Consider the following 22,781-nt stretch of genomic DNA (forward strand, 5'->3'; position numbering starts at 1 on the left):
TAAAAAACAGGATCTCAAGCAACAGATGAGATACGACTAGTTGCTTTTCAGGGACAAACTGCTGTTTATTCATCTTGAGACAAATTACTTTGGAAATAAAAGGTCAGAGCACTTGAAGTTGTGGATTAATGAATTAGCAATTAGACTGAAAAGCACTAAAAGGACAAGTGATATTTTCTGGCATATTGCAAATTATCATAAGAGATTATCCTATGACCCTAGGACATGTTTCACACAGAAATGAAATGCTACTTTAATGAGGAAAGAAAACACACCAACAATAAAAACTGGAAGCCAATATGAATACTTAAAACAGCAAAAACACATATGAAAGGTACGTTACAGGCACTTAACAGTTAAGTAGTCATGGGTGCTATATCATAATACAGAATAACTGTAAGAAGTTGGAATATATATTTAAATATTGAATAATGCAGGTTAGTAGCTTTATTTAAAGAGACAGCTGTGCTGGACTTCCAACATAGCTTAATAAATGTAACTAATAATGATTACTGGAAATTTGGAGAAGAGACCTTCATCGTAGAATAGTAATGCTTAATCTGCAAGGTAAATAAATAAATACCAAGGATAAAAATGCACTCATAAGACATGGCTTTCAAATATCTAAACAGAAAAATGGGGAAAGATATAAATTATAAATAAAACATGAAAAAGCTGAAAATACAAACCAAGAAGGAAAATAAAACTGAAACAAAACAGCAGCATTTATTTTGTTATACATTTTTTTTAACAGAGAGAACAGGAAAAAGTGAATTGTGTCTTATTTTTTTAGGAGAAGTAGTAAAAATAAAATAAAATGCTGAGATACTGGAAAAACAACAGTAAAACAGGGTTAGTGGAAATCAGTAGTCATTCAGCTTACCATCTATGCATATTTACCAGAGTTGCTGGTTCAAGCATCAATAGGTGAACTACAGACTTGCCAAAACACTATGTTATTTATGGTCTATTACCCCTCAAAGCATCAGAGATAAAAATGTTTATATGTAGAAAACCTTTAGCATGAGTGAAATTTTCATCATACGACACCTGAGATGCAGTTGAAGATTCTAGTTCCACTAATAAAGTGAGGAAGCCATGAAGCTGACATGGTGCTTTAAAGAGCACTGATAGTCAACCAATGTTACTGCTGAGCCAATTTAATAATGATGAAAAGAGAAATATTGTCCTTCCTTCCTTCCTTCCTTCCTTCCTTCCTTCCTTCCCCTAAAGATTCTCTAATTGCCTATTGCCATCAAGTCTTCTGAGATTTTCACTAATAAAAGACCCATGGCTAAATTATCCTCCATTGTACTGAAAATCTCAACTGTCAGACCTTTTGCATGAAAATTACAAGAACAACGAGGGAAGAGATGTTCCATAGCCTTCCCTTGTGAGTTTCTACATGGGAGGGTTTCCTGTAAGTGTGAGGAAAAGAGGTAGAGTCCAAACAATATGATGAAATGACATTTGAAATGGAAGAACGTGGAAAAAACAAGGTGGAAGAAAGTAAAATCTCACTGGTTCAAAAAGAAAGGAATCAAACATCTACACAATCAGTTATTAGAAGGTTTTTTTGACTTCTACACAATAACACAAAGAGTTTGGCTATAGGTGTTCAAGATCATAAAGACCTTGGTTTAAAATAAGAGAAAGAAACCAACAGGTTATTGGAGGAAAAATCACTAAAAATATTTAAACCATCTATTCTATTATTAAAAGAATAAAAAGCTACTACTATTAATTTTTTAAATGTATTTGATGTATATTTATTTTGAGAAATTGATATTGATTATGAAAAATTCAAAATATAGTGAAGTAAAAAATGTTATGTCTAAAGTTAACTCAAACTCAAAAGTTCTTTCTAAATGTTCAAATGCATAAAATTCCTCCAAGCTGAAATTCCACCCTATTCTTAGAGACAAAGAAAATTCTAATTTAATCCTCACATATGATCAAGGATTATGATCTAAAACTTTGACCTTTTCTGTAATTATTTATGAATTAAAAAAGATCTGTAAGGACTGAAGTGTATTTTTAATGCATAAGCTTTGTGCTGTAGAAGAATTATTCAAAGAACCCCTCAAAAATAGTTATTTTTAATCAAGTACATATAATAACAAATTATTTCCTAGTGGATTTTTCATTTATAGCTCTGTCAAAGTATAAAACAGTGATTTTTTCCTGTTTTGGAACCCAATGTTAATAATTTTTTTAAGTACTTTTGGATCTGTAAAAAGTAGGATGTCAAATTTTCTAAAAATAAAATTATTTATTTTCATTCTGTCTGTGCTAGCTATATTGGAATATAACTTTCGTGCTTAAACTATATGTTGCATGCAATATAATACAGTGGCATGACAACTTTTAGTACTTAAGACCAACCTGAAATTCTCCAGAATATATGATTCAGTTCAAAACCTATTCAATAAATCTGTCCTTTCATAAAGTTTTTGAACCAAAGGCAGCAAGAAAGAATACTTTTTTTATGAAGAATTCATCCATAAAAATGGAAATACCTGGAACTTAGCTCCTCCTCCCTTAAAAATGTAGCAAACATATGGTGAACTAAACTGAGAAGCAGGTAAAATACTCAATGAAAAATTGTGGGAAAGAAATCAGAGTGTTTAAGTGGAGATATTAAATTCAGAACTTATTCATAGAGAAATGTTATCTGTATTTGCTGTCCTAGCTAATATTTGTCTTAGCTTTGCAACTCTAGAGACTAGTGTGTTTTTTCCCAACAATAATTCATTCTCAGTTGTCAAAGGGAAGGAATCACTATGCAATTTTCACTGACAGCATTTACCACAAATTCAAAAAGAAACTACTTATTGCTTGGAGACTGATATAAGAATGCAAGTGTGAACTCTAAATAAAACAGTCATGGGAAGAAGAAACATGATCAAACTATGGGAAAGGAGATTGAAAACAGACCCTGATGTAAACACTTCAGACTCTGTTCATACTATAAAATTTAAATCCTGAGACTGACATGATATGCTAAGTTTAACTCAGATAGCATTATCTTTATTTTATTAGATTTTCAAGACCCAGCAATTATGCAAAGAGACTAAAGGCTGATTTAAACAGTTTATTTAAATCTTAGATTTATTTAGTACTTTTAATCTTTACGTAAATGGCGCATTTTCCTTTCTACGCACATAATATACCAAAATTATCCATTGAATTTATTCTTGGATTATGCATTTTACATGTTACTCTTGCAAACATATATACTACAGCACAGTGACCTTTCTCTCTGAACTTAACTGACAGATAAAACAAAACAAAACAAAAAAATTTCTAAAAACATTTTTCAAAATATTTAACTGCTATGGCTAAAAACCATCTTTATTGTGTAGTCTATTTTAATTAGAAACTCTAGTTGAAAAATATAGAACCATTTAACTTTTCAAAAATAAACAAATTGAGTTTATTAAATTACTTTATAGGAAAGAAAACCTTTACAACAATTTAAAAATATTCTCTAAGGGAAAAGAAAGACTGGAAAGCTAATGGGGCATGTGAAGTACTAACCATATGGAAACACCCAGTGTGGTAACTGCCTGTCTGGAGTTCTTCACTAAATTCTTTCGCCTCACTTTTGAGGTCTGAAGTGTTGCTTGCTAGTAAAACGCACCTAATTTTACTAATAACATGCATGTAAATAAAGGTCACAGGTGTATAAATAAATTGCATATATTCAAATAGATTGCATGTATTCAAATAGATTATAAAGTAAGACTTGATAAAACCAGAGAAAAAATTAAAGCAAAATTTTTTTAATTTAGAGAGACTAGTAAAAATTATGTTTTTTTCCACAGATTAGGAAGCTGGACTACATTTTCCATGTGTACTAACACAGTCTCTAAACTTTTCTGACTCCTAAGTAAAAATCATTTGAATAGAACAAAAAGAAATAAATAAAAATAAATTTTAATCTGTGTTTAGTTGTATATTATTTATGGAGAAAAGACTACCTGTTTCATTCTGTGTTAGGAAGAGGAAAGATGGGGAAAGTTACTGTTTCTGACACTTCTGCAACTTGTTGTGTCAAATGCATTTTTTTTCCAAGATTATCTTAGTGTAAAGCATAGGAGGCCACACTAGTTTTCTTAAGAATGCTTTAAGGCTGAATAATAAGAGGTGTATAAATCTGTGATTTATATTTGATTCTGAATAAATACTTCCACAATATCTACCTCAATCATGGAAAATTAGTTCCAGATGAGGATGTTACCTAACAAGCATCAAATCTAATAGTTTAACAGGCCTATGCACTTATTCATGTGTAAAAATGCACATTTACAGAGATGGACATAGAGTCCAGCTAAATAAGTTTGCTTTCTATGTGTGTGCACTAGGTATTATAAATACATACATTTAAAGATAACATAACCATAATACTCCCACACATTCTTCTTAAATGTGTGAAGCCAGGCATAATCAACATCTGTTGCAACACCAATACCAGATTATCATTTACTAGAAAAGCATGAAGCACAACCTTCCTAGTAAATATGAATAATTTGATTAGCACATCTTTCAGCCCATCTGCTGAAATCTTAAAGCAAATTCAAACAAGATAAGTAAATATTTTTCAAGTGATTCATGCCGCTTTTGCCATCATTAAGAAGTTCCACTTGAATTAGGAATTGAATTAGGTCTTCCACCTATTTTATATGACAGTGATGTGCAGGATGTTTCATCTCAATCTTTGAACCTCATGTCTATAGAGAAAATGCTATCAAGCAACTTACCCAAATAAGTGCAGAAAGGAACAATGACATAATTTTTAAATTTATGAAAATTTTTCTGAGACTGAATCCAACTGGCATGACCAACTGAGAAAGCATATTTTGAAGAACCTGAAGTAATACCTCCCTTAATCACTTGCAGTCAATTGTAATGATATCTGGTGTGACATTGCTTTGTTTCATCAGTATATGTTGACATTTTTGTCTTACTTCCTGCACTTTATTGTTAAAATTTCAAGAAAGATGAATATCAAATTATATGTGTGCTTACACTACACAAAGAGAAATTTGTCTAAGACAAAAATCTCAGATACACTATCAGAAAAGGAGAGCTCACTTGTATTGATGTAGCAAATTTTGTTATAAACCAAAATTTTGTTATAAAACTTCTTATATATGTTCTCAGAAATAAATTCTGAGTACTATTTATTTCATATTTTGACTTAGACATATGCTACGGAAAAGCTAAACCAAAACAATCACTGCCTATGGGCAAAACAGAGATGCTTTATTTTTACAAATTCTACACTAAAGAAATAATGGATACCCATCCACTTGCATCAATTCTTAAAACATCTGCATTTTGAAAACAGTAGTATTCAAATAGAATTATCATAAAAGTTCTACAATTTTTATAGAAAGGTTTGAAATCTAAAAGCATATTTGAAAGCTTGTAAAACTTGACTTACATGATCAATTAATTCACGAACCATTCCATTCCACTGTCCGCTGGCATCTTCTTGGGCTCCATACTTTCCATCTTCCACCAGTCTAATCTCATAGGAAAATCCAAGGATAGTAGACAGCTCCCTGAGGAGGTCAATGCAATAACCTTCAAAACGATCATTTCCATACAAGGGTTTGTCAGACTTCTTGAACATAACATATGGCTCTTCCTGTAAGAATTAAGACAGAATGGATAATGAGTGCCTCCACACCTTTCTTCTCATTTTAGCCTAAAGTAGTAAACACTCATATGCTTACACGTGCATACACTCATGACATCACTCCCTGTAAAACAAAATAATATGAAAACCAGAATCCTTTTAGCTTTGTCTGTGTATATCTGATGTCTTCATATATTTTCAAAGATTCACTTTGTCTATTTTTTTTTTTTTAAACACACTCAACGCGTCTTCAAAGAATGCATATGCACACTAAATTTAAGTGTGTTCCCTAACTATTCGCATTATACAGTAATATAAAATGTATTCTTTGGATGGACAACGTAAGCCTTTTAAAATGCAGAAACAACGTGCTTTGGCAACTGAAGAAAATTTCATTAAAACTCCAAACATTGATTAAATATTTTAGATATTAGATCTTACACTTTTATTTATACAAGTATTTAAACTGTTTTCTCAACGCTTTTTTAGGCAAAGCATAAAAGACCCACATGAAAAGGAAAAAGTCAGTGAAAGCACCTAGTTCTCTGTTGCCTCAAGTTATAGGCTGCCATTTACAAGACTGCAGCAAAACCTGAGAACATTTACACAAAAAGTAAGTTCTATGATAGACATTCCATGAAAACTGGATTAAATTTCTTTAGGCATTTATCTTCTAATGTTTAAATCAAATTACAAGGTAATATTTTTTTGCATTAAGTGGTATGCAAACAGACAGCAAACAAATTAAAATGATTGGCAGAAAAACCATAATTATAGGAAGAAAATTTACATTTTGCAAACCAGTATTTTTACACCCGTTTCTCAGTATAGGGTGGCCTTTCTCAAATAGAAAATTAAAGGGAAAAATACAAAAAACAATTGTTAGTTTTCCACTGCAATATGGAACCAATATTCAAGCTGTGTTTGTTAGGTTAAATATGCAACTCAGACTTTGCTCACTTTTGGGAGAGATTCTTTTCATTTTTTTGTAATTAAAAAGGACAAAAATCAAGTAAGGTAAGACAAACATTAGTATATTCAATCATTGCACCAAACACGAGACTCAGTAAACATTCAGATAAACTCTCCAGGGCAACTTAAGAAAATTCTTACAGTCCTAAATCCCCACATCAGCACTCAGTGGGGCTAAAGGCACCTCATTCCACAGGCACCTGACTGCTTTAATAAATCAACACTCCCAATGTAATCTTCTGCCTTGAGTTTTCCCATGATTTAAATGTTATATCCACATATAACTGGAACTTTAGTACATAAGATTTCCCCAAAGAAATGAAAAGGAGAATGCAGGGAAGAATCTTGTTCCTAAAAGAGCTGCTATATACTCCTATTGAAATAAGTAAGGTTACAGCCATATTTTCAGAAAGTACATCACAGGTATTTATACAATTAGCAAGGAACAAACATGAAATAAATTGTGCAGCCAAAATTCTAGGATGTTTTGACAGAAATTTCTCAAACAACAGGTAAACAAATGACTCCAGAAGAGCTCTTCAAGATGTAGTACTGACAAGAACAAAGACCTAACAGAAAACGTGAAAGTTGAAAATAATTTAAATGACAAGGATCACCGAATAATTCTTGAGAAACAGAGATGGTATCAGAGCAAAAACTATGTGTGAAAATAGTTGTTAATAAACTTGGAAAGTTTATATTAAATATCTCAAAGAAAATAACTGTAAGAAAAACAATTTTTTTCAGGTGAAATTACAATTCCTTAAAGAAATCACACCACTGGCCAAGCAGAAGCTATGCTATGACAAAACATAGTGTGCTTTTTTTTCCTGGGGTAGCAGCAATGTTCCTCACATTAACTTGTATGGTTTGGATTTGTGCTCAAATCAGGGTTACAACACAGGAATATTTTCATTGCTGCTGAGCAGTGCTTACACAGTATCACGGCCTATTCTGTAGGCATGAAGGAATTCCAATGTAGCTTGGAATGCTCATACACACAGATCCGAGACATTTGCTCTCAGAGTTGTTCAGATCTTTACAGTCTTACACATCCCCCAATGTCTGGAATCCTGGCAAGATTCTTGACAACATTTTTGTCTCTGTCTCCCATTCCAAGCAATCCTGAGTTATCTGGGACAGAATTTAAATATGTGCGATATCAGGGAGGATATATATTTGTCAATTTATGCTTTTAACTCTCCTTTATTTAATAATCACAGCAGGATTTTCTTCATGGAGCAATTCAGCTCATTGATAAATTCCTACATATTTTTCTATCAGATCATTATAGAAATCCTCAGACATTTTATCTGTTCTGCTGATGCTTTTTTATATTTTGATAAAGAAAAATAAAAAAGTCTTGCAACCATTTCTGGAATTCTTAGCTCCAACTCCAAATCATTTATATTCTTTACTCTGGCCAACTTGGATAAGGTCTACAATAGGACCTGTACAACTATTTCATGATTTTTAACTTTTGCTGAGAAGACTGATCAATAAATTATTAATAATCTCTTAATGATTTTCCAATCCTACATTAAGTAATTTCTTACTGCTACTTTTTCTTTTAGTCTTCTACTATACAAAGTGTTTGGGGTTTTTTCTCTTCAGACCTTTTACTTGCTATGTAAAGTGATTTCTGACTTAACTTGAGCAGGGTTGGTGTTGGCAGCTTCATCTCTAATAGCTCTTATTAATCCCAATGTTTTCTCTAATTCGCTTTTTCCTCAAGCAATACACATTGTAAATACTGAACATGGCATTCAGGTATCCTGAACAAATGCATGCAAAGGGTTCTACATGCTTCATTTGCTCAAGCTTTAAACTCGTAGAATGGGCTAACAAAACTGGTTGCTAAACCTACTCTCAGGAAAGTCTCTATTCATTAAATGTACAATCACCATTGCTTCTTGGTGAATTATCACTTCCACCAACATCATTCACTAGGACAATTATCACTGATTAGGTAGGTGGAGTTTTTAAACTGACTGATATGTAGATTGGCAGCTGGTTTATACTTACTTTAACATTGTTCACAATTTCTTTTTTTTCCTTCAGTTCCTGAAAACATGACCCTTAAAAATTACTAGACCACATCACAAAACCAGTACTTGAAATCATCTAAACAGCTTCAGTTGCAATTAAATCTTTCAGCTGGACTCATCTCCCCAGGAAATCAGGGAAACACCTTCCATTAGTGGTTTTATTATTGCTTGGAATGACATGAGCAGCTTGGAAACAAAAAGTCACTGATCAAACACTGACTGTAGACTCCAGAATGAATCCTCAGGAAGACGCAATGTTTCCAGGAAACATTGCTACTCTAAATTAACAACAGGTTACAAATTTTGTAACAGCTTGTTACAAAATTTTAAGATCAGTCATCATTTGATGTCTCATTAGACTAAAATATCTTTGGTGAAGCGGGATGCAGAAGAGCCCCATCCCAAGCCAGATAAGCACTCCAAGTGAGAGTGTAAATAAACTTCTAAATGCAACAAATCCTTTTTCTGAGAAAATTTACTGAAAAGTAAACTTAGCTAAAATACTACAAATAAAGGTATGGCTATAAGGAACATTGGAATCACAGGTAAATTAAAAACCATATTTGCAAATAGAAGATAAATCTTTGAAAATTAATTAACATTGTAACTTTACAGACTGGTTTTAGTTTTAAAAATGTACAGCTAACACTTGAATAAAAGCACACGTTCTAAAAAACAATATTCTTCAACTTCCTCTTTTTCTTTTCTGATTTGAATAATAAATATTTAAATAAATAATAATTATTGAATTATTCCTGTGAGTTATATTGTATTTCAACTACAAAGATATTACTAGAAATTACAACAAATTTTAAATTTCAAGTTCTTTTATTTTTATTAATATTAATCAAACATATAGTTTTTCCTTCATAATTTCAACACAGAATAGCATATTTAAAAAAAAAAATCTAAAATGTATTACTGTCAGTATTGAGAAAAGCAAAATACAGCAAAAAAAATTAATAAATCAACAAAAGGAAAGTGGAAGGGCTAATGATGAAAAGAGGAGAACCATTTGAAAATTTGCCACTGTTAGAACAGACATTTTGATGATTAGCTTCTGCTCACCAGAAGGTTGGATACTGGAGTGTTAAAAGACTGCCACATATTCTTAACATTTATATCAGATAGAAGGAATACACAATAGGTTTTCACAGTAGGCAGTCAAAATTCCAGTGGGAGAGGTGAAGCAACTAGTTACTATTAATCAAAACAATTGATGGGTGATCCACCTTTATAAAGATAGAAGGTACATTTATTCTTTGAATTTTAATATTCTTTTAATAGATATTAATTTAAAATTTGGCCACTGAAAATTCATGCTTGGGTATCCGAGAGAAAAGGGAGAGAAATTATGCACTACCCATTTGATAAAGCAGTATATATCAATAAAATACAATGTGGGAATACTATACTTTGAACCAAGTAAAATTGTTTAAAAATTTATTATAAGTATTCCTTCTAGTTCTTTCTAATTCTATGCCTATTTCAAACCAATTTTTTAAGGGAAGTACAATGAAAAAGGTAATTTCACTTTTCAAATGCGAAGTAACAAAAACAACTAAATTGAGAACATCACACACCTTTCATAACTTTCACACATTCCTTGGAAAAATTAAACTTGACAACTGTGAGCTTTTCTGAGCTTTGATGTAAGCAGATACAGAAAAGTACATAAAAGCTACACAGGAAAGGAAACAAGCATTTATTTTAGCAGAACAGGGCATATGAACCAGTATGATAATATGTACAGGCTGCTATGAAGTTAGCATAAAAAATCCCCTAAGTACCATACACATACCTTTATAAACATGGAAATTGAATTCCAGAGTTAAAACTCTCTCAAGTTTGAAGTAGAAGATGTACAAGAACAAAAACATTTAGATACTTACATCTAAAGTCTAAAGAGAAGAAATGTTTCAGAGTTCTGGTAGGAGTCAATTTAGGAGAATCAAATAATAAATCCTTATTACTGAAGTTGAAAATTTGTTTTCTGTAGGTTTTTTGTTTGGTTTGTTTTTCTAAATGCAGAATATTCAATAAGTAGACTTTTTAAATGAGAAAGAAATTCTGAAGTTTCAATGCAGATGGTTTTAAAATAAACCAAAGTAATAGTATCAAAAGGAGTGATAGATCCAAAGCTATGATTATAAAATATAAAAAACCAGCATAATTATTATCTTTCAAAAGTTTCCCCCCCTTCCCTAAAAAGATCTGACTATCTCTCCAGTGGACAAGTTCAGTTGGTGCTTGGGGCTGCTATGGATTCAGAACTTGGAAATCAGACAGGTTTCTTCACAAAAACTACATGTTTCATATTTCAGAATTAAAAATAAAAGAAAGCCTGGGATATTTAAATAAAAAGTGAGCATTAAGGCAAACTACAGAGAAAAATGATTAAGGCTCCCCAGCTGGCAGTCTACTATAGACTATTGTAGGGAATTCTCAAAGTGAAGAAAACATCACAGGAAAACCCTATGAATAGCTTAAATCATAGAATTGCCTTTTCTTTGTTCATTTAAGCAAGATTTTGCAGACTCAAAAAAGGAGAGAAAAGCTGATGATGTAGGTATATTTCTAGGAGCTTTAGCATTTTCTATTGTTCCCTTGCATTGCTACAAAAATGAATATTCATTAATATGCTTTCTGTTCAACGGAAACATACTCTTTAAGCATAAAAAAGATAAAACTAGCAAATAAAGCTAGTACATATGTTTCCACACCAAAAATGGTTTGGGTTCTTTTTACTATTCCAAGTACAGCTCTTCCAATTTGTACCACTTCTTCTGAGTACCTCTCTTCATAGCTGAAAAGAGCAATTGCAATTACCAAAACTTTTACTAAACAATAACTGAAGTAAAAAAGGTAGTTACAAGTAAGTAACTTGTTACACCAATTTAAAGTCCTTTTTTTTTTCATGCATTATTTAGATACCTGCAAAGAAGATGGATATTTTTAAAAGACCGCTAACCAAAAGTTAACTCTTAAGAGAAAGGATATCCTTGATTACAGAAAGCAGCTTTTCTCTTAAATCTTGGGAGTCTTCTTTTGTGAGCTTTACCAGATTAAAATCAGTGTCCACTGGCAGCACTGCTATTTACATTTCTGCTATTTACCATTTCTTGAGCTAATTATTTCAACCAAAATCATGCCAGTATCACTATATAAGAGCAATATGATACTTGGAGTATATTAACTCAAACCTCATCAACAGGCAGATGTTAAAACACAAACAAATTTGAAACACCCTATATTATTGAGTGTTTCTTATGTAATCTTGTGGGGATTGGTCTTCATTGCAGTATTGTTATCACAGTCTGGAATCAAGCACACGATGGCTACTGAAGAGTGCAGATACAAAGGCTGGTTCATTACTGAGTAACAAAGGGAGCAGGTCATTGGCAGAGACAGGACTTCATTCTGTAAAGCAGAATTCTAGCAGCCGCCAGGTTCACATGAATTAAAGTTACAGATCAGTGAATAGTGTCAAGAAAAATCCTAGGCAGGATATCTGGTACAAAGCAATAGCAGTATAGAGAGCATGGAATTGGAATTATTAATAAAATTTACTTGATAATGCAGTAGTTTTTACATGTGGGAAACATGTGAAAGTCAGTGGGAAGAAAATTGACAGAATAATACTCTAGAGGACATGCTTTTAATATAAGAGAATATATGATATTCATTTACATTTCGTTAAAAAAAAACCAAACAAGGAATTATAAATGTATAAACTAAATTATAACTATAGCAGACCATGACTACAATTAACGGTACAAGAGGAAGTTGTGGTAAATCTGTGCTTGTCTTAGCATAACAAGAAATTGCATCTGAAAGTGAGTCAGTCGTGTTCCATTTTATATATCTGCTGTGTATTTTTCAATTAGTAAAATAAATGAAGTGAAGGATTTCAGAAGATTTTCTATCACTTGTAAACAGACCTTATAAGCAGTGAACAAGTTACCCACTGGATGAAATTATATGACTTATGTTACATAAAAGGTTAAAAGCACACTGGCATTTGTGTCTATACACCTGTAAAAATTCATTCTAGTTTGAAATGTTATAATACACGCTGGTAGGTAAAAACTTCTTAATAAAATATACAACCACCAGGAAGCAGATTATTTTTTAATATCTGCAAATTCATGATAATGGTGGCAACAGACAAACACACCAGACAAACTTCTGGAAAGTTTTAAATTTGCATTGAAATTAAAATTACTATTTCAAAAATACTGTGAGGAAATAAATGAACACTTATTTTTACGTAAATCAATGTGTTTATTTATAAGTAAAAAATACCTCATTCACTGTGATGAATTTGTCAACAGTGAAAATAATACAGAAGTTACTCAAATTGTTTCTTCTGGTTTAATTCAAAGGATCAACCAAATATCTGTATAACTACAAATTTCATCTCAATAATTGAGCAATAGCAATTCTAAATAAATGTTAAATACTTTGTATTTTCTTTTGAGGTGTTAGAAGAGCAAACAAAAGCAATATATTTTTGCTGGCTAAAATCATCAGGCTAACAGACAAAACACATTTTGAAACCAATTATCTTTTGTGATCTCATATGGCACTGAAAAAAGCAGCACCGTAAAGAAGAAGACATTTCAGTCAGTAATAAGAAAAGTTAAATTACTAATCAATTAACGTAACTCTAAAATCAGGATAACCTGCTCACAATGAAGGTAAGAGTAAACATCCATGACTGGCTTATCAACTGGTGTTCACTCATGACACCGTAAATTCCAAGTAATTCCAAGTAAATTCTAAGTAATGGTAACGCACACTGCCGAGTGTTCACTACTATTGCAATTAGTGTGTCACATTCTATCCGTTTTTCTGCATAACTGTAATTCAGGGAAAGCAAATGCAATTGCTTACCAAGATGGTAGTGACAATTAAAGAGCGATTGGACAGGGAATCTGTGATGTTTGCTGGTTTTCCTTTCTGATTCTCTGTCATGTTAAGGCCGCTCAATGGATCCCAAGTTCCAACCTATAAAACAGTAAATTACTGTGTAAATCACCCTTTAGTTACAATTCAGCATCTAGAAAAAAAACACTTTAAGGAAAAACATATTGTTACAGGTGAAAAAAATTGATTGCTAAGAATTATTATTATTGAATTTTGTTTCATTTTTATCTGTCATTATATTTAAAGTCTGCTTATTTAAAATATGTTTAGCAATACCTTAAATTATGTTTTGTGAAGTGTAACATTAGGTGTAAAAATTACATAAAGAATGTCTGAAGCTACTCTTAATACTTAATTTTCTATTTCTCAAGATAAACCACATCTGAAGATAACAGGGAGAAATTAATTTGCAGAGAAGAGAGCATTGTCTCTTCACAAGGATTTACACTTTTCTGTGATCAGAGAGAACAGCAGGACAAAATATGGTTTTGGGAAAAAGTAATGGAGAAGACAGGAACAGGCAATAACCCAATTTATTTACAGATAAATCTTCGACACATGAGTATTTTGACATTTTGTACTTCAAAATAAAAATCTATAGAATTTTTATCTAAGTAAGAACATACATGGTTGTGCTTTAAGGTTCAGGTCAAGGACAGACTTTCATACTAAGTAGTAAGTAATGAGGCTTATCTGTAACTTATCTGCATTTTCATTCCTATACAATTATAATGGTAAATATAACTACCCATTTTAGAAATCAGAATGTTTGTATTACTCTATTCTCTAGGAAAACCCCCACAAATATATCTTATTTTGGTTTTAGACACAATTCTAAACATAATTTCAAATACTAAGTAATATCTATAACACAAGGTAAAGATATTTTAAAACTAAACCTAGACAAAAATTAAACATTTCTACAAGGATTCATTGCAAATATATGTATGTATGTATATAAACACACACAATTTTTTAAATTATCTTTTCAACTGAGTCTGGAAAGACCATTTGCATACTTTTAAGTGATTTGTTGCCACAGGGCTGTAAAGTAAGTTTAGGATTCAAGGTGGTGTGGATAAAAAGAGTTCCATTTCTAAAACTGAGACTACAGCAGAGCATGAATCAGTGGATGCTGTAATAAAGAAGAGACAAATTTGATCTCTTTTTCGACAATTTTCTATCCCACAGGAATCAATATTTTCTCTGTCTTCCTTGCTTAACACTCAGTTTCAAGAAGTCACTCTTTTGAACTTGGCCATTCAGTACCTCATAAGCTGATCAAAGAATCATGGAGGGAAGAAAGAATATGTGTGTCTCAGAAATACAATTGGCAAAAAACATCTAATGCATCGTTTCAAAGTATTGAAATCAAGCCTTGCTACCAAAAAAATCTCTCCTTCATTTACTGTTTTAATACAATTTGATTTAATGAATTGAAAGGCTTCCAGAAATGTTCAAAATGTTTCAAAATGTTCAGCCTTGCAGCTTGGCCGCAATCAAGAAATTTTAAAAGGGTTGCTAACATTTAATTGCAGTGTTCTGCTAATTATGACAATCACGGTGTTTGCTTTACTTCAAAGATGAAACTAGAGTAGAATAACAAGGAATGACAAGATGAGAACTAGAGCCTGATGCTATATAACTGAAGCTGAATTAATCTCTTCTATGAGATATAACTTCAGGTATGCAAGTAGCACAAAAATTTCTGAGGAAACACCAACATTTTATATGATCACTTTCAAATCCTAAATTCATTACATCATTTGCTTTGTTCAAATTCATGTTTATAATTCAAATTTATATTGGCAAAAGGCAAGACATTGCTAACTAAAATACATCCTCTCCTACTTTTTGACATAGTAACAAGCACAAGCAAAAGAATATCAACTGTTAGAATTTGGATTTTATCTAACTACAGACTTAATCTACTGCGGACCTATAAGAATTAGCAACAGCATTACTTTAAAAAGAAACTTCTGTCTTAATAAATTGATTTATTATTTTTCTAAATTAAATTCATTGTACTTTTGCTGCTGCTTTTGTTAACCAAAAATCTAAGAAATGGACCAGAAGTCAGAGGTCCAAAATTAGACTTTCTTTGGATTATCTTTGTTGATGAGCTCAAACCCAACAATTTGTACCACAGGTTCTTATATGTTACTGATGTGTTTAACTCCCAAATCACAGAAATGTATTTTCAAAGCTGCTTCTTACAGAAAAGTTTTGCAAAAACAATGCAGCAAGTTAATTATTTTCTATTTGTTTCAGGACATTGTTTTAATTTTTAAGTAGCTTTTTGAACTGAGTAGAATTGCCAATGTGTTTTTACTAGAAAAGTTTAAAAGCCAAAATGAAGAAAAAGTGCATCAAGGTAATCTATAACCAAAATTCAAACAAGCTACAATTTAACTTATTGCATCACTTTTGTTTTAAACAAACTTACAAATGTTCCTAAAAAGTGAAACAGGTATTCATATATACACTTTAGAGAGAACGTTCACACAGTAAATATATTGTAAATATTGACTATATTGTCAAGCCCTCGATCTCCTATTATTGTTTCCAATTCCCCTAAATGGCTAAACTATTCTGAAGCGACCATGCCGATCTGAATATTTTAACATTTATTATCCAAAGTACAGGATCCAAACCAGGTGTACCCATTAACATGTGCTCCACAGCGAGACAAAGAAAAATGATAGAAAGAATTAGCTTAGGCAAGAATCAGCTTATTTAAGTTGAAACAATTCCAAGACCTACATTCATCATTAAATTTCATAGAGTATTCTGTAACGTGGTAATTGCGGTGGTCCTCAAGAACATGGAATACAATTTCCCAAATTCATGTCAAGTGTTAAAAACTTGCATCCAAGCTTCCACATATTTGACTTCCAGGTAGCTATCAGGTTACTGCCGTCCCTCAAGACCAGATATTCCCACGCAGCTGGACATGCCCACCCAGCATCACTTTGTAGCTCTGCAGGCTACAGAGGCCTTGACAGTATAAGAACTGCTTAGCAATTGCTCAAACATTCCTGTGTTATCAATGCTGTTTTCAGCTCAAATCCAAATCACAGCCCCATACACGCTTATATGAAGGAAATTAACTCTGTCCCAGCCAAAACCATCAAAATATTTCACCATCCTCCTCAAAAAAGAAGCACTGCACACTGACAAAACTTAAATTGTGCTGAGTTTACATGTGCTCTAGAGCACTTTACAGAGATTCCGTCTCATGAGATGCTAGTCCCAAAAATTCAGTAGCTTTCTTACTTCAGCATGTTTCAAAAGCAATTTATCTTCATGAATAGATAAGTATACTTTCAAGCATTATTCTTTTTGATTTTTCTTCAAAGTTCTCCTGAGAAAATTAACATTATTTTTGCTCTGAGTCAATCAAAACTGTGAATATGAGTCACAGTGAAGTGCCACAAGCATTGTATTAGGAAGGATCATTGCCTTTCAGCAGTGCTACCCACTGACTAAGCAGCCAGAAACATGCCCAACTCTCAAAGATTTTTCAAATTTATCTATACCTTCTTTGTTTACTTTTGTGGAGTAATTGGTAGTAGTGGTGATTACATCAAGGAAATAATTATACTCCATTAGGAATAATAATGTTTCTTCATATTTCTGTATTTCCCATTTGAAAACTGTTTAATTTATTTTCCTTTCTTCAGTAATATTAATATTCATGCCTTCTTTGCCAAATATAACATAAACAACAATACCTTAATACTTCTGGATCCCACAGATTTACTATGTATTTTTTTTTTCCCCTCTCTTCTTCTCTCCCTTTGCCACCCTGTGAAGGTTTCTGAGCAAGGCTTCAAGCCAGTTGTAACATCTCATATTCAGGATATGTGATTCTTCTTCAGTGACAAATTTTCACATCAAAAGCGATATTAAATTCAGGTATTTGTTATCTCCTCGAAGTATAAAATAATTTTCCTCACAATGCAGCCTCAGTGTAAAGACTGATTGACTGCAATTTAAATTATAATTTATTATGCTGGAGTGTCACAGTTTTGGATTTTCACTGTGCTTAATCATGAATGGTTTCAGTCTGTCCAAAGTGACTGTAATAAAATTTTGTGGTATATTATATTAACAGCGCTCCAATTATCTCTTAATTTTGTCATGTTCATCTTACAAGGAGCTATCATTTTTGGCAGACATGAAATTTTATTTGGAAACACATACTTCTTATTGGCTGATGCCTGATTATCAGCTCTCATTCAAGAGTTTCAGGAACAAGTATTTTATGTACCAGCTGAGATCACACACAGCATTTTTTTAAATCAGTGAGGAATTGTTCTGTTGTCACTGACTTCAGCAGTCATTGAACTTATAGCACATGATTTAGGTAATTTCCCAGTTATACTGGTTATAGGAGGTAATTTATCTAGGACATTTTTGTACAAAATCTAAGTTAAAAAAAAGTCTTCTACCAATTTTTCACAACAAATCTTTTTTTTTTTCCCTCTGTCAATATTTTTCTCTTCAGGGATTACAGCTGAAATTTTTAACTATTGTCCTTGACAAGAGAAATATTTGGAAAGAGGTTAGAAGAAATAACAGTTTACAGTATGGAAACATGGCATAGGAATTCTGTGCACCATAATATGCATCTCCCCACCTTTCCTCATCCCGCAAGTGGGAGGATGTACAGAAGAAAAGGAAAAAATAAAACCTGTTCAGCAACTCTTACCACATAGACAGTGATGTCTGACAAGATGGTTTGGGAAGAACATTGAAAACATATCAGATAAGGACAAAGGTGCAAAAAGGCTCCTGAAGGAAAAAGAGAATAGAAAGGGCATGGAAAGAGATTAATAGGTACAAGGGAGAAGGATTAGATGGAAAGGGAAACAGGCAAGGAGGGTCAGGGGGAGAGGGAGAGGGAGAGGGAGAGGGAGAGGGAGAGGGAGAGGTGAAGGCAAAGGCAGAGGCCAAGGGAAAATAGGAGCAGCAGAAAGAAGGAGACAGAAAGATGGAGTGCACATGTGGACGGAGGTAGGGGACTGAGAGAAGGGTGACTCATCACCACTTTAACAGAATTAAGTCTTGGAGGAAAAGATCCTCAAAACTTTGAGACAGCTCTTTTAAATCAAAGAACTGGCTAAAATGTACTCCTTCACCTAGGAAGTGTCCTGCTCCAAAATTTAATTATTCACTCTGGATTCAAGAAGAATAGGGTTTGCATTCTTTCAGAATAATGAAGTTTTGTTCAAAGAGAAACATTTCTCTGTAGCATCGATTTATCTTTCTCAGTAAAATACACCATACATTTCATATGTTTAGTAAGCAATTCAATCAAATGTGCATACACTTGAGTTTTCCTAATCTCCTTGCACCCCAGAGAAACTGCTCTGGTTTTGCTCATTTACAGTAACTGATTCTTTCTGTTTGTTCCAAAGATTGCCAACATTTTTTGGTGAAAAAGTGATATTATCACTTCTACTTATCACATGACCAAAATAAGAGATGAAAGCAGTAAAAGTATCTTTTCTATGAAAATCTTTCTATACAGCTCAAGCACATACTGGGCTTTTAAAAATATCATTATGATTCAAAAAGTATTTCTGTTTTTGTCTCTTACTTAACTTTCAATATAACTCTTTACCAAGTTCCTTTTTTCTATTATGTATTTTAGAGTACTACTGTATTTCCAGTTGATTTGTATTGCCTTCCATATTTCTCTGTAGACCTTTTTTGCTTTATCTCTATATTTTCACTGATGTATATATCTCCTAGTGTATTGTCAACTGAGATTTTATTTTCCAGAAATCTCATGTTGCTTTGCGATTCCCACGTCACCTAATGTTCTTAAAGCCATCCTATATTACAAAACTTCCTTTCCACATTTTCAACACTTGTCAATTACATGCAAACTCTTCAGCCGCTGCTGACTTATTTAGCTAGTACCATGACATTAATTCTTCCATTTCTGTTTCCAGTAAAAAAGACAGGTGCACTGTACTTATTCTACTTGTACACAATACTGATTTACTTTTCAAGTCTAGTCATTTTTTTCCCTGGCTAAGTTGCCTGAGTTCACTTCATGGGACACTTCATAGAAGAAATCTACCATCAGTATATTACTGAACATTTTAAAATATAATTTAGTTCTTGAATCACAGGTTTTCCTCTGGACAGCAAAAACGTTATTACCTATGAAAGTGTTTCAAGACAAGCTCATGGTTTCTGAGCTTTTACAAATCTTCCCAGCAAGAGAAAATTAATATTCCAAAGCTAGTCTTGTGAGGCAAAATTTTGGGAAAATATGTTATTTATGCTAGCATCTCCATTCAGTGATTTACAGAAGAAAATGCAAATCTGTAGTATGGTCCCTTCCCTTAATTTCTGTTTTTATTTGTGCCCACAATTACCACCTTGGGGCAATAGCTGACAGAACTTGATCTGAAGATGAAGAAAAATATAGTTCTTACAGAACACTGAACATCAGATCTAATTGCAAACTTCAAGACAGATGCCAGTTGCAAAACCTGGCATCAGCAGTTTGCCTGCTGGTCACAACAATGTGAGGCACTGTAGCTTCCTGCAATTGCCTCTTCATGGTAAGGTGGCTGGAGGGAAGATGATCTAACTTCAGATTATGATGGTGTCATATAGGCAGGCCAAATATCTGTACATGCTTCCTGAGCTCTTCAGTTTAAATATGGACAATACTAAGCTACATGGAAAGAGCATTTCCCAATTCTTTGGTCTCTCACTCCACCCCTGTACAAGAAACATTAACGTCAGAAGACAGCTAACCCACTGATGATACCAATTCTTAACTTTTTAGTACCACTTATACTGGCTTGAGTGCAGGTACACTGTTTTACATAACACAAGATTTGTAAATGTTATAAATGTTTTTAGGGGTTAAGTTTTGTTTTGTTTTTTTTCCCACTTCCTTGCAGGCAAATGTCTTACACACCTTTTCAAGACCTTCTTCCTTGAGGCTGATGACATCCAAATCAAAATCTGTCCTTAAACCATTCGTTTTGTTGAAAGTTATCCTGCCTGTGAGGCCTTCCCAGTGGGCCTGTGAAGAAAGACAAAACAATTTCTAGAAATAAATACCTCTTCCTTAATTTTTTTTTTCTCAGAAAGAGCAAACTGCTCCTGTCAAAATGGGATCATTAATTATTCATTTTATGTAAATAGTTTACCTTGTGGCTGATTTTTTGTTTTTAAATATTTTGTATTTATTTTTTGGTAATGAAATCAAACTTTCTTTTAGTCTTCATAGACAATTTTTTAAACTTTCCATATCAGGCAATAGATTCTATTATTCTTTCAGTTCTTTTACTGAACAAGATATACTGAACAAGATAAAAGGCTGGGTTTTTTTTCATTCCTCCATCATTCATGCATGCATTTCCCCTTCTGCTTCCCTATATACTTCCCCCTCCCCAGTCCCCAAGCTTCAATCTGTTTCATTAATGCTGGACTTCATCTTTTTTCTCAGGAAATTTCATTCAAATAAAAGCTTACTTTTGGAAGATGCTGATTCCCCTGAAAACACACTGAGACAGCAAAAATTGAGGTCAGTGAGCCAGCCTTCCTAAGCTTATTCCTCACTTTTAATAAAGTGCAATAGCTTCACTTTTTTTATAACTTAAAATCTACCCTAGTTCTGAAACTATACAAAGTAGGAGAGAAAATGTGGGAAATAAAATTATTATTGGTTCCTAGAAGGAACCACTATTGGAAAAAAAAATATACATTCCACTGCAAATGATTCTCCTCATCAGAATATTTTACATATCTGGATTGAGAAACACTGTATGAGGAGTTACAGTATGGGAGATTTGAAAAGTCTACAGTGTTCACCTTTATCACCTTATATCTTGTAGCTTTACTGGCCCTATCTGTCAGTAACTAAACAGCATCTTGGGTAATCAAGGAGACTTATAGTAATTCTCTATAGAAAATTTTAAAAAAAAATTAGTTTTAACCAGAAAGTAAAATTAATTCCTGTCCCCTTTCAATTTATGCCAGTATTTAGTTGCTGGAGTTTTCATAATCAGTCTACGGTTTAGAATTTCAGGTGTTTGGGTTTTTAATGCCACAAATGCTCCACACAGACCCAATTATCTACAAATATAAGTTTTCTTTAGAATGCAGTTAGTTCACCTTTCCAAATATTTATTTCCAAGTAATACTTCAGGAAAATGCACTTTCAAATAAAAATGCTGTCTGGCATGTCAAACTCCTTGCACATAACAAGATGAGAGATGACCACCTAGTGAAAAAATAACAGAAACAAACAAACAAAAAAAAAAAAAAAAAAAAAATGGAGGGAAAGCAAAAGAAAATGGAACTGGGAGAAAAGAAAGCAGGGGAGCAGGCCCCTTTATTAGTGACTTACCTCCTTGATGAGGCTCATGAAGCGTGTCCCGAAGCGCCATGGCTTGTGGCGGTTGCACTGCAGCGAGCTGACGGTCATCTGCGGGAACTGCTGGACCGCCACCGACACCACGTGCACCGCGTCGTACATCAGCGCCGCGTCCGTCTGAAACGACAGCACCACCAGGACCATCAGCACACAGAGAGAGAAGGAAACAGCAAATTAGCACTGCTCGTTCTGCTGAGGGGAAAAGAAATGGCCCAGTTGCTTGTGCAGCACTGTAAAATGCAGGCTTGTTGCCATGTCATACAAGAGTTATGTCAGGATCTTCAGCCAGTCTTAGCTTTTCTCTTTTTAATGCTGCAAAAAGGGCTCAGATAGTGACTTTTCAGGATCATGGGAGTACACGAGCATCTGATGACTCAAGCTACTTTAAAAAGCAGTGTGTTTGGGAGCTATATAAATCACTGCGTGCATGTTTGATTCATGTTGGTTATTTTCATGAGTGATGCAAAAGAAAACAGGAAACAAGTTGAGAAAACCTTAGCTATAAAGCAAAGTATACAGGTTCAGGAAGTAATGTTTTTTTTTGTTTTGAAATTACAGACAAGATTCCATCCCAACAATACTCAGTTGAATCATTAATAATTTTTAATGTGCATCAGTTCAAATCCCTATGGCAGAACTAATCAGTATCTTCAATAAATCAGAGGTAGATTAGAATTATATCAAAATGCACATTAATTTTAATAGTTTTCATGTCCCATCCTAAATAAATAGACTGAGACATAGTGTTTGCTAAGAAATGTTGCATTAGCAC

At 33.1% G+C, this 22,781-nt stretch overlaps 1 protein-coding gene across 3 annotated transcripts in view; it reads right to left on the minus strand.

The window, feature by feature from the left end:
* GRIK2 (glutamate ionotropic receptor kainate type subunit 2) overlaps positions 1 to 22,781 on the minus strand; it is a 239,320-nt gene that overhangs the window by 145,516 nt on the left and 71,023 nt on the right. For all 3 annotated transcript variants that reach the window (XM_031061578.1, XM_014309296.2, XM_031061577.1), the window contains exons 6-9: positions 21,983 to 22,126; positions 20,546 to 20,653; positions 13,564 to 13,677; positions 5,450 to 5,656 (exon numbers count right to left, since the gene is read on the minus strand). In XM_031061578.1, the coding sequence (XP_030917438.1) occupies positions 5,450 to 5,656; positions 13,564 to 13,677; positions 20,546 to 20,653; positions 21,983 to 22,126 (573 nt within the window). The remainder of the gene's footprint in view (positions 1 to 5,449; positions 5,657 to 13,563; positions 13,678 to 20,545; positions 20,654 to 21,982; positions 22,127 to 22,781) is intronic.

This window comes from Geospiza fortis, unplaced genomic scaffold (assembly GCF_000277835.1).
Source record: "Geospiza fortis unplaced genomic scaffold, GeoFor_1.0 scaffold486, whole genome shotgun sequence".
Lineage (NCBI taxonomy): Eukaryota > Metazoa > Chordata > Aves > Passeriformes > Thraupidae > Geospiza > Geospiza fortis.